Consider the following 12,652-nt stretch of genomic DNA (forward strand, 5'->3'; position numbering starts at 1 on the left):
ACAGGGAGGGGTGGGGCCATTGGGTGGCTGGGAGCTCTGGTACTTGGGCAGGTCTGGCTTCCTGCTGCCACATCTGTTGGGAGGTGAAGCCCGTAGGCCAAAAAATGACCTTCATTTTCAAAGCCTTTTTGAATAAATAAACTTTTTTGAGGTTTAACTTACATACATTAAAATCCACTTGTTTTAAGTGTTTAGTGCAGTAGGTTTTGCCAAATGTATGCAATCACTACACTCGATACAAAACATTCTATCACTCAAATTCAAAAACCTTTCAGTATACCTCCAGGTCTTGGTGCAAAGAGGGCTTGCTGTTGTTGGGTGTGCAGGCTCACCCAGTCCTGGAGACAGAATGGGCTCTTTGTCTGAAGGTGGGGCAGGGTGCTCCCCCAGTGGTGTGGGAACTGAGCCGACCAGGGAGTGAATGGGATGCATGGTGTAAGATGAATAAGGGAAAGGCTGCAGAAGTTGCATTCCCAGCATTTTCCTTCCCGGGGATTCCCAGCAGCCCAGCAGTACCGGTATGAACCAGTTTTTTTCTGCCCGCCTCCAGCATGCGCTGAATTTCCGTCTGTGCAGTTGTCCTCAGCCAATTGAAAATCACCTGGAGTTTTATTCCAAGCACAAAAGAAGGTCAGAGAGAGGAGGCCCGATGATCATGATCGCCCTCTTTCCAGGGCCTAGGCTGGAAGGAGTCCTGCAGCCTTTGTGCTCTCAGGACCAGAGAGCTGACTTTGTGGAAATTCCTTTCATTTTATTGTTGAGCCCAGAAGCTCCCAGCTCTCTTTGACAAGGTTAAGCTAGGATAAGAGGCACTATTACTAGAGTGACCAGAGTTCTTTATATAAGTGTTGCTCTGCTGTTGCTCAGTTAACCTTATTAATACCCTGCGTGGTGACTGCTGTGTATAAATTCTGCCAGTGGGAATATGATTGACATTCCAGTTGTTCCAAGTAAGTTAGAAAAGCCCAGAGAGCCCCAGTAAAAGTTAGCTATACCTATCACTGCTGCTATTATTTTTTTTTTTATTTTTTACTGTTTTAATTGTTATTCAAAGCTAATTTTATTGAAAAGAAGTAAACTTGTGATTTTGCTGTGACTTTTGGCTCTGGATTCAAAAGTGGATATTGTCTCCTAGGATAAAGGAGGCTGTTTATACAGCTGGAGAGACTCTTGATCCAAGGTCTTGCTCTTGGGTGACTTGGGTGACTTTGCCCTGTGTTTCTGGAAACTTAATGGGTTTTATGAAGTAGAAGAAAGACAGTATGTTTTAAGGGTTTAATAAAGTTCGGGTTGTGCTGCTCTCTTGTACTTACTGGGGTTGAGGATCATGCCCTATCTGTGAACCTTGTTGTGGCCCCAGGGAACTGAGTAAGTGTCCACAGCTAGACTTGGGGTGCGGGTCACATGGTGTGAGGATAGACATTCTAACGCTGGAGCAAGTTTGGGTTAAAGAAAACTTTGGACTATGTTTTTTGTAGGGTTTTTTTTTTTTTGGATGGAGTCTCACTCTCTCACCAAGCTGGAGTGCAGTGGCGTGATCTCAGCTCATTGCAACATCTGACTCCCTGGTTCAAGTGATTGTCCTGCCTCAGCCTCCCGGGTAGGTGGGATTACAGGCACGCATCACCATGCCCAGCTAATTTTTGTATTTTTAGTAGAGACAGGGTTTCATCATTTTGGCCAGGATGGTCTCGATCCATCCGCCTCGGCCTCCCAAAGTGCTCACGATTACAAGCGTGAGCCACCCCACCTGGTCTTTTTCTCTTTTTTTTCTTTTTTCTTTTTTTTGGAAACAGGGTCTCGCACTGTTGCCCAGGCTGGAATACCATGGCGCAATCTCAGCTCACTGCAACCTCTGCCTCCCGGGTTCAAGTGATTCTCATGCCCCAGCCTCCCAAGTAGCTGGGACTGCTGGCCTGTGCCACCACACCCAGCTAATTTTTGTATTTTTAATAGAGACGGAGTTTCACCATGTTGGCCAGGCTGGTCTCAAACTCCTGACCTCAGGTGACCTGCCCACCTTGGCCTCCCAAAGTGCTGGAATTACAGGATTACCCTGCGCCCGGCCTGATTAGGTTTTACGTGACAGTGGCAGCTTGCTGTTGGTTCTTGCTGTGCAGGAGTGGGATACAGCCAGACTGAACTCCTGCCCAGTTACCTGCTGTATTCGAGGGGCTTCTCCTTTTAGGTCAGATTCTCAGTTATTGGAGGCCTGGGTAGAGGCCAAGAAGTGCAGTCATTGGTCATCCCTGTTTTCACAATGAGGATAGATGTCCAATGCGTGTGGTCCCCAGTCATCTCTGCTTCTAGAATGCAGGGAGCTGTCTGCCCTGCTGGAAAAGGTCCGTGAAGTCAGAAGTACCTGAGGGTGGCCGGGCGCGGTGGCTCAAGCCTGTAATCCCAGCACTTTGGGAGGCCGAGGCGGGCGGATCACAAGGTCAGGAGATCGAGACCACAGTGAAACCCCGTCTCTACTAAAAATACAAAAAAATTAGCCGGGCGCGGTGGCGGGCGCCTGTAGTCCTAGCTACTCAGGAGGCTGAGGCAGGAGAATGGCGTGAACCCAGGAGGCGGAGCTTGCAGTGAGCCGAGATCGCGCCACTGCACTCCAGCCTGGGCAACAGTGTGAGACTCCGTCTCAAAAAAAAAAAAAAAAAAAAAAAAAAAAAAAAAGAAGTACCTGAGGGTGTCCAGTGTGTTTGTGCACAGCCACCTTTTAGATCCCTGTGTCCTTGACAGAACCAGTCATGGACTGAGTGGGAGGCAGCCTTTACTTTGCCTAGGGAGTTGATGCTGAGACATCCTCTGTTTTATGTCGTAAGAGTAAGTCAGTTTTTTTCTCTGGTGGAAATACTGCCTTTTCTCATGTTGGAGAACACTAAGTTTTTGTGAGAACCAATTTAATGGAGGAAGATTGAGAGAATCTCTTTGGAGATTCCAAACTCTGGGTTACTTTAGCAAACATTTTGATAGCATCTGTTGAAAAAGAAAGTTTAGGCCCAGCATGGTGGCTCATGCCTATAAACCTAGCACTTTGGGAGGCTAAGACGAGCAGATCACTTGAGCTCAGGAGTTCAAGAACAGCCTGGGCAACATGGTGAAACCTCATCTCCACAAAAAATATTTAATAAAAAAATTAACCGTGAGTGGTGGTGCATGCCCGTGGTCCTAGCTACTCAGGAGGCGAAGCAGGAGAATCACTTGAGTCCTGGAGGTGGGGGTTACAGTGAGCCGAGATCATGCCACTCCAGCCTGAGCAGCAGAGCCAGACCCTGTCTCAAAAAATAAAAAAGAAAGAAAAGGAAAGTTTGCAGCCTTTTTTCATGTTCCTGATTGTTGGGTTACATTTGTATAAGATGCTTCTATAATAGGTTTTGTGGGAGGTGCCAGAAGAGAACCCCACATCTCACTTCTACATCAGCCAATACAACAGAAATTCACCAGAAAGGTAAAAACAGTAAAACCTCAAATAGTTTGATTTGTAAAAACATTTTAAAGGCTGGGTGCAGTGGCTCACGCATGTAATCCCAGCACTTTGGGAGGCCGAGGCGGGTGGATCACGAGGTCAGGAGTTCGAGACCAGCCTGGCCAACACAGTGAAACCCCGTCTCTACTAAAATATAAAAATTAGCTGGGCATAGTGGCAGACGCCTGTAATCCCAGCTACTCGGGAGGCTGAGGCAGAAGAATCGCTTGAACCTGGGAGGCAGAGATTTCAGTGAGCTGAGATTACACCACTGCACTCCAGCCTGGGCAACAGAGCTGGACTCTGTCTCAAAAAAAAAAAAAAAAAAAATTAAATGTAATTCACGTAACATAAATGTCATTATTTGGCCTGATCCTGGTGACTCACAACTGGATTCCCATCACTTTGAGAGACTGAATCAGGAGGATTACTTGAGGCTGGGAGTTTGAGACCAGCCTGGGCAACAGAGCAAGAACCTGTTTCTTTAAAAAAAAAAAAAAAAAAGAGTCATTTTTACATGTACCATTCCGTGGAGTATTGTTTTGTTTTTAACAGATGGGATCTTGCTGTATTGACCAGGCCAGCCTTGAATTCCTAGGCTTAAGTGATCCTCCTGATTCTGCTTCCCAAGTGCCTGGGACTACAGGCGCATGCCACTGCACCCAGCTACAGTGGTTTTTAGTATATTCACAATACTGTGCAGTTACATCTCTGGTGGTGGTTTTCTTTAAATTATTTTTTCTGAATGCCAAAAAAAAAATGCTTATTATAGAATGTTTTAAAGATTCTACAAGAAAGAAAAAGGAAAGGAAAAAAAAAAGTATTTCACAAAACTCCCTTCAAAAACAGATTTCACTGAGAGACCAGACTCCCCTTCATGAGGCAGATGGTCCAGGCCTGCGCGTTATCATTGTGTGTTTTCTAGTTTGCGTCTAGCAGCAGTATATAGCAGTGCTCTTGGTATTAGGACCATCTGAGTGATGTACATCTATGCCCTAGCCAGCATTACAAAAGAACCTGTCTGAAAAAACCAGAAGACCTTAAGGACCAGCATACTGGATTCTGTAGCCATCTCTACCTTCTTATCTCTAGACCCAGACAGACCCATTTGATATCCACCCATATCCCAGACAAGGAGCACATCTGGGTGGCATCTTGTTAGAAGGAGAATGCAAAGATCTCATAAAGTTTTGCCTTTGCCTCTCCAAGTTTTTCAAGACAGTCTTATCAGAGTTTATTGATGGAAGAATTTTAGAGGCTAGAAAATGTATTGCAGGAAAGAAAAACAATGTTTTTATTTTTTTAAAACTGGTGTTTTGCCAGGCACGGTGGCTCACCCCTGTAATCCCAACACTTTGGGAGGCCAGGGCGAGTGGATCACTTGAGGTCGAGAGTTTGAGACCAGCCTGGTCAACAAAACCCCGTCTCTACTAAAAATACAAAAATTAGCCAAGCCTGGTGGCATGCACCTGTTATCCCAGCTACTCAGGAGGCTGAGGCAGGAGAATCACTTGAACCCGGGAGGTGGAGGTTGCAGTGAGCTGAGATCATGCCACCACACTCCAGCCTGGGCAACAGAGCGAGACTTCATCTCAAAAAAAAATTAAAATAAAATAAAAAAGCTGGTGTTTAATCGTGCTTTTCTTTTCTTTTTGCAATGAACTTTTGTGAAGTCTTAGTATGTCTGATCTCTTAAATATTTTACAAACTTGCATCTTTGTATGAGGTGAATAAACTATTACAGTTCACAGTATCTCTGCAGATTGTAAATCAAATAATTCAGACGTGAACTAGCCAAAAATAGTAGGAATATAAGTGAATTATAGTTTTTCTAAGGAAATTCAAACTGATACTAACACCTGACTTTTGTGAAGTACTTGTGAAGTATTAGACTGCATGCTAATGCCTTTAACTAGGGTAGTCTTTACAGCATACCTATGAAGAATGTATATCTTTCTCTCCTCATAGATGAGAAAACAACACAGAAAGGTAACTCACTAAGAGCTTACCTCTTGAATTTGAATTTTTGTCACCAACACAGAGATCAGATTTGAATTTCCATCTCTGACCCCACACCTTGAGCTCTGAGCTCCTGAGTGCCCCCTGAAGTAGCAATGAGATTATTTCTCTGTGCGGTCAATGCTGCCTCTTACAAAGGATCAGGTTCTGCTTTGTATCCAGGGAAGTGAAAGGACATGAGCAAGGTGACCCTGGGCTCTTCACAGGCTGTGCTGAGCCCCTAGGGTCTTGAGGGAGGCGCTTGATGGGGTGTGAGCATCTGGCACCCCACAGAAGAACCGGTAGGGTTTGCAAACCTATAGACAGAAGGTCAAGAGATCACCTCCCAAGGGCTGGAGCCTGGGGAGAAGGCTGAGACAGTAAGTGTCTCTGTTGACCTACTTCCTGAGTCTGTCCCCAGGCCCAGTGTATGGGAGCCGAGGAGAGCTGTCTGGCATTGGGCCTTTGGGGTATGTGTGTTAACGGAAGGCGGCCACAGGGCATCTGTGTTACAGCTATGGGGGTCAGAAAGTGCATCCCGAAGACCAAAGGAGTGGAAAGCAGGGGGCCTGAACGCTGAGAGAAACCCACCATTTGGGAACAGACAGAGACCCCACTGTCCAGAACACGAGGAAGCGGGCTCGGCCAGCCTGTGGTAGACTTGCCTTGCCTGCAGAGAGCAGTTGTCTGTGGCCACAGATGCATCCTGGACTTAGGGGAGCAGTGAGGTAACCCTGTACCTTCTTTGTCTTTAGTCATGGGACATTTTTTTTCGCAACACGAATGCTGGAGCCCCACCGGGCACTGCCTACCAGAGTCCCCTTCCCCTGAGCCGAGGTTCCCTGGCTGCTGTGGCCCATGCACAGTCCCTGGTGGAAGCACAGCCCAACGTGGACAAGCTCGTGGAGGACCACCTGGCGGTGCAGTCGCTCATCAGGGCATATCAGGTAAGGTGGGCGCTGACTCTCCACACGGGAAAGGGTGCAGTGTTCCTTAGGTCATGCCTCATGGGCCCTATTGACCTTTCTGAGTGTATGTTGTCGTTTTACTTATACCTCCTCAAATACTAGGTGCTTTCTCCCTGCTTTGGGAGGCTAAAAAATAAATACACGAGAGAAAAGGAACCAGGCTAGCCCTATTTGAGCAAATCTTCTGGCACCACTAATGCCTGCCCCATAAAGGGCTCCTTATTTCTTTTCCTTACTTGGCAAGAAATATTTGTGGGCAGGGAAACCAAGTCAGTACCCGGGCATCAAGGAGAAGTGCTGCCCATCCACCCGTGAGCCGTGGCTGGGAGGGGTGATGCTGTTGGGTAGTTGATGCCCCCTTCCCAGTTGCTAACAACTGAATACTATAAGAGAAGAAAATCTATAGAGTTTGAGGATATGGAAGCAGGGAGAGGCAGTTGAGGGTACAGCTGAGCCTACAGAGAGTGATGAGGGGCAGGGGAACTCTCCAAAAGCATTGCAGTTAGTGGCCAGTCTCATTAGGCAAGTGTTGAGCAAGACAAGGCTTTTCCTCCCTGTCCTTTCCCAGAGCACAATGACAAAGTTTTTCTAGGATGTCCACCTGATACATGGGGAGAGCCCAGAGTTCAGATCTTAAGACTTCATCTGTGATAGTTCTAAGGAGGACAGGTGGAGACAAGTGAGCCTGGTGCTTCCCTTCTGGAAGCTCCCATGGGCGTCCAGGACCCTGCCACCTGTTCTTATGTAACTGCTTTGGTGGCAACAAGGGGACTCATGTGCCTGGGCTGTCTTTTCTCTCTCATGCTTTGGTTTCTGGTGGCGTGGGCCATTTCCTGTGCCAGCAGGGCGGCAGTGCAGGTGTTGTAATAGGGCAACATGGGGGAGGTCCTGGGTCTCTGGCCCTTCATGCCGTGGCCTGGCAAGTAAGGCTGTCTTCCCTGGGGCAAGTGTATTCTGCCTTAGAATGGAGATGCATGGAGTTTTGTAAATGCCATAATGCTTTAAAGTGCTGTCCACGTGGATATTTGCATAAGGAGGAGGCCCAGTGGTGTTTCTTTATCACTGCCTGCACACAGTTGGCCTCAGCAACAACTTCAGCCTGATCTTGCAGTGACTTACCAGCAGCTGTTCCCTTCTCAAATTGCTAGCAAGAAATAGTGAAAGAATCTTAAATTGGAAGGGATTTTCTTTCTCCTTTTGGTTTTTAAATAGTTCAAATCAGATGCTTTAAGTCTGTGGTGTAGCAGGGTTTTTTTGTTCTGACTACTATGTGCTGACCTACTCGGCAGCAGCCGGACCGGAACCCTCACTCCTCACGGGGATATATGGTAAAGACAAACCTTCTCTTAGTAAGATGACCTCTTAACTGCACTCCTTCCCAATAAAGGCCAACACTTAAACCTTCATTTTCCTCCTTAGGAAAATTTTTCTTTAAATTTGATTTATTTATTTTAAATTGAGATAGGGTCTCACTGCATTGCCCAGGTTGGCCTCAAACTCCTAGGCTCAAGAGATCCTCCTACCTCAGCCTCCCAAGTAGCTGGAACTACAGGCATGTGCCACTGTACCCAGCACCTTAGGGAAATGTTTATATTCTGAGCTGAGGCAGGCTTTACATTGGAGTAAGAATTGTTCAGCACATCTCATTTCTGTTTATCCATGGAAACTGTATATGATCCCAAGAAAGGATTGTTTCAGACTCCTAAGTTTGTCATAACCTGAGTTTATCTCTTTTTTATAAAAGTACGTTTGTACACAGTAGTGCTTTTAAAATAAGTTATTCCAAGACTTTTAAAAACTAATTTTGTCGTATGGGTTTATTGGTGCCGTGTTCCTCTTTGCAAAAGGTTTGCATAATGTATGACTCTTTTAACCCTCCCCACAGCTTGCTGGATCTGCTTAATGACTTACTTGTGTTATTGCTTCCAGGTCAGGGGTCACCACATTGCAAAACTTGATCCTCTCGGAATTAGTTGTGTAAATTTTGATGATGCTCCAGTAACTGTTTCTTCAAACGTGGGTGAGAATTAAGCTGTAAATGCTAATTTTAATGTAATTTTACTTTTTTTTTTTTTTTTACCCCTTCCCTCTTTTTTTTCTTCTGTCCTTTTGTGTGTGTCCTTCCCTCTCATCGTTGCCCACTCATAGATACGAGGGCACCATGTAGCACAGCTGGACCCCCTGGGGATTTTGGATGCTGATCTGGACTCCTCCGTGCCCGCTGACATTATCTCATCCACAGACAAACTTGGTGAGGGTCTGAGAGCAGTCAGCTGCGTTGCTTGAGCTCCTCTCGCTGTGCCACGACCTGTGGTAGCCAGGATGTCCAGGCAGGAGGGAAAGGCTCTTAAGTTTCCTTTCGTTCTGATCACTTAAAATTTATCAGTATTGCAGCCTTAGTGTGTTTTGGGCAAGTTATTTTTATCTTTTTCAGCCAGATTGTCTAAGTCTCAAAATTTGAAAATAAAATTTTGGACAGAAAGGTTTGTGGCACAGGGAAAAATCTTGTCCACCTGGGGCAGGTGGATCAGAAGCACTTCAGAGTATAGCTCTTTTGGCTTCAGGTTTTCAAATGTCAGTGCAGCACTGCCTTCAGTGAGGCATATCCATGAGTCCTTGCTCAGGAACTGCTGACACAGCCATCCTTTTCTGAAGCCCGGTGTGGCCTGCCCTTGACCAGAGGCTGTGTCCCTTAGGGGACGAATTCCAGAGCAACTTGTGCGGTTTGGGTCTCCTGATTTGTAATTGCTGGTGATCACACTGAGGAAACTTTGGAAGGCATTCCCACAGCGTCAGGAGGTCAGGGCCTTTGGGAGGTGCATGTATGGAGCACATTGGGGTTTTGTCACGGTTGCCAGAAGATAGTCCCACCTACATCCCCTCCTCCTCATGAAGTGAGGTGTTGTGGCTGGGCTCTCACCTGCAGTTGCTTTGCAGAGTTAGTCTGCTTTACGTCACTGTGCTGCTAACCTGTACTAAAGAAATTATGATGTGACTAATTTTTAAATGGCCAGGTTGTTCACAGTAGACACTGTGCATGCTGATGAAATTGATGATCACTTACCTGCCTAATACTGCTCTTGGGATGGGTACGAAATTAGCCTCCTCACAGGCACTTTCGGGGAATAGTGCAGACAGTCTCTAAGGTTCTGCAGTGCCTGAATGTCTTTATAGGCATTACCAAGTTATGTCTAGGGGATGAGGCATTAGTCATGAAACATCACTGACTTTGGAATTGGCATTGATGGTTTGTAATTGTTTTTTTTTTTTATACCAACCCTTTAGCAGATTTAGGAAAGGAGTTTAGAGAAATCCTCTTGAATTTTATTAAGGTCAGTTCAGATTGTAGACTAGGCACGAGTTGAACCCTGTTTTTTCATTCCGTGGTGACAACTTTGTGCTCCCAAGAAGAGGGCCTCTCTTTGCAGTGTCCCAGGAGGTCTTGGAGCCTCTTCTCTACTGCTCACCCCTTAGTATAGAGATTCTCCCCGCTGGCACTCCCAGTCCCATCACATCCTGTCTGCCCTGAGCCTCTCCAGCCCCCTGTGTTCACTGCCCCCAGAGACTTCTAGACCTGTGGGGTCCCCTTCAGGTGCTCAGAGCAAGCCAAACTCCCCAGCTGGTAGACCTGCTGCTCCCTGATGAAGAGCACAGGCACTTGCACCTGGAAGCCACCTCTTAAGAGGAAAACATCCCTCTGCATTTAGGCAGGGTAGGGGAGCTGTGGAACGCACGTTTTCTTTTTTCTTTTTCTTTTCTTTTCTTTTCTTTTTTTTTTTTTTTTTTTGAAACAGAGTCTTGCTCTGTCATCCAGGCTGGAGTACAGTGGAACAATCTCAGCTCACTGCAACCTCCGCCTCCCGGGTTCAAGCAATTCTCCTGCCTCAGCCTCCTGAGTAGCTGGGACTACAGGTGTGCACCACCAGGCCGAGCTGATTTTTGCATTTTTAGTAGAAATGGGGTTTCGCCATGTTGGCCAGGCTGGTCTTGAACTCCTAACCTCACGATCCGCCCACCTTGGCCTCCCAAAGTGCTGAGATTATAGGCGTGAGCCACCGCGCCCAGCTGGATTGCTCATTTTTTTACAAGCAGCAAAACATTCGAACAGGAGAGGAGCAGATGAAGTGACCAACTCTCCCTCTCCTGCCAGAACCTGCATTGTCCCAGCTCCTGTCCCAACTCTGCCCGTTAGTATAACTAGGGGAGCTCTAAAGCTCTCCTCTCTCCCGCTTCAGACTAATATCAAGAGGGGCCACACCTAGGTGAGCCCAATCCAGCATAGTCTTTTAAGGGTGAGAAACCCTAAGCACTGTCAACATATGCACTAATTTCCCATCTCATTAGTGGCCAAGGCAGGGCCAGAATGTAAGAATCTCTTCCCAGGCCATCACAAGGTCTCACCATATATTTCACTCTGGAATAGTGTCCTCAGGTATTTCTGTGAGGTTTGTGGTTCCAGATTCAGCAACAACATCATGGTGAGGGTGAGAGAACAAGAGGACTTTATAAACCAAGAAACTAAAACATACAGAAGTGGCCCTAAAGCTTCCTGAAATCCTTTGAGGAAGGAAGACTTCTGACCTCTCTGGCCAGGAACCCTTTGGAACCACTGAGAGAGAGAGTCAGGGAGTAGTTTCTACATTTCAAGAGGAAGGTGCATTTTAATCCTGTGGATTTGAAATAGTGTGACCTAAAAATCGCAATAAAGTCTTCAGGTACAAAAAATGGAAACCGTGTAAACTTGTTAAAACATTTGGATCTGTAGAAAAATTGGTCTCGAACTCTCACCCTTGATGTATGCAGGTTTTCAAGAAAACAGCAGGTCAAATGTGACCGCTAGACAGTTTGTAGAACACTTCAAGACTCGTTAGACAGTTTGTAGAACACTTCAAGACTCGTCATCTCATTCGAACCTCAGGGAGCCTGGACTCTGGAACCACACTCCCTGGATTGGAATCCCAGCCCACTATTACTAGCTGTGTGACCTTGGGCTAATTGCTTAACCTCTCTGTGCCTCAGTCACCTCATCTGTAAGGCAGGGGTGATGGTATCAACCTCCTCAGGTGGTTTCAAAATTGAATAAACTCCTTAAAGTAGTGCCTGGACTTTACTATGCTCCAAGTGGGCTTACTAGCAATCTTTTGAGATGAGTAGCTGCCAAACTCTCTGGTAATAAGATAAATTCAGAAACTGAGAGGTCAAGCAGGAAGACCAGGAACACACAGGAGTTAGTGGTGAAGACTGCCCTGTAGCCAAATGATAAGGAAGCAGCGTAGCATCTAGTGCAGGAATTCGCAAACTAAGAAGTGAGGACTCTACATGGGGGATGTTTGGGACCCAGAAGAACTGTTTGCCAGCTTAGGAATGGGACAGTAGAAGGGGATAGGCTGAGTGGCCACCTGGTGACCTGACCAGTGTGTAGACTGCGGGTCAGGGACCATTGTGCGGTAGTGTCCAGTGTCACATGACTATTTCCCCAGAGCTAGGATTCTTCCCATGTCTCCACTTAGCCGCCGTTCCCCCCTCCCTGTGGATGCAGGCACAGTTTCTGCCTCTCCTTGGGGAAACAGGCTCAGAGCAGTGATCATATCCATGTTTGAACATAGCCTTTGGTGCTTCCGTCAGAGCTTTTTCCGTCTTTTGTTGGAAAAGCTCCACGTAGGGGGCAGCGATGGAGGGCAGGAGCCGTTGGCAAAGCCATTCATTCTCAGAGGGCACTGATGATGCTGCCCTGAAAACACTCTGCCAACTGAGCACCTGGGTGGTTGGCCAATTTGGTCTGCAGTGCAAGCAGGGAATTCTGTCCACTCTGAGTTTTTTAATAAAGTGGAATATATGCTATAGTTTCCACTGAGTTGACCTTTTATGACCATTTTTGAAAAGTTTGGGAAATTCTGGCTTAGGGCACCTGTCTTCACTTCTCAGAAATTCTCCTGGTCCCTGAAGTGATAAGGAAAGATAATTAACAAGTAGACTCTTGCCAGTTAGGAGAGACTCTACAGACACAGAACTCCTCAATAGCGCCAGAGTGTCAGGATTTACCATCAGATGTTATGGACACACTCTTGCCCTCAGTTTTATCTTTTAAGTGTAGCACGACAGAACTTGTTATGAATACAGTAAAAAATATTGTTGAGATGGTAGGGCTAGTGTTTTATTACTGTTACTATTAATTTTATTTATTTAATTTTTTGAGATGGAATTTCGCTCTTTTGCCCAG

General features: G+C 46.3%; 1 protein-coding gene across 7 annotated transcripts in view; it reads left to right on the plus strand.

Annotated features, from left to right (window-relative positions):
- OGDH (oxoglutarate dehydrogenase) overlaps window positions 1-12,652 on the plus strand; it is a 96,893-nt gene that overhangs the window by 31,266 nt on the left and 52,975 nt on the right. For 4 of the 7 annotated variants that reach the window (XM_050783372.1, XM_050783374.1, XM_050783376.1 and 1 more), the window contains 2 exons: window positions 6,220-6,411; window positions 8,581-8,683. In XM_050783372.1, the coding sequence (XP_050639329.1) occupies window positions 6,220-6,411; window positions 8,581-8,683 (295 nt within the window). Of the gene's footprint in view, window positions 1-6,219; window positions 6,412-8,361; window positions 8,453-8,580; window positions 8,684-12,652 lie in introns of those variants that run through there. The other 3 variants (XM_050783373.1, XM_050783377.1, XM_050783378.1) reach the window with 2 other exon arrangements.

Source organism: Macaca thibetana, chromosome 3 (assembly GCF_024542745.1).
Source record: "Macaca thibetana thibetana isolate TM-01 chromosome 3, ASM2454274v1, whole genome shotgun sequence".
Classification (NCBI taxonomy): domain Eukaryota; kingdom Metazoa; phylum Chordata; class Mammalia; order Primates; family Cercopithecidae; genus Macaca; species Macaca thibetana.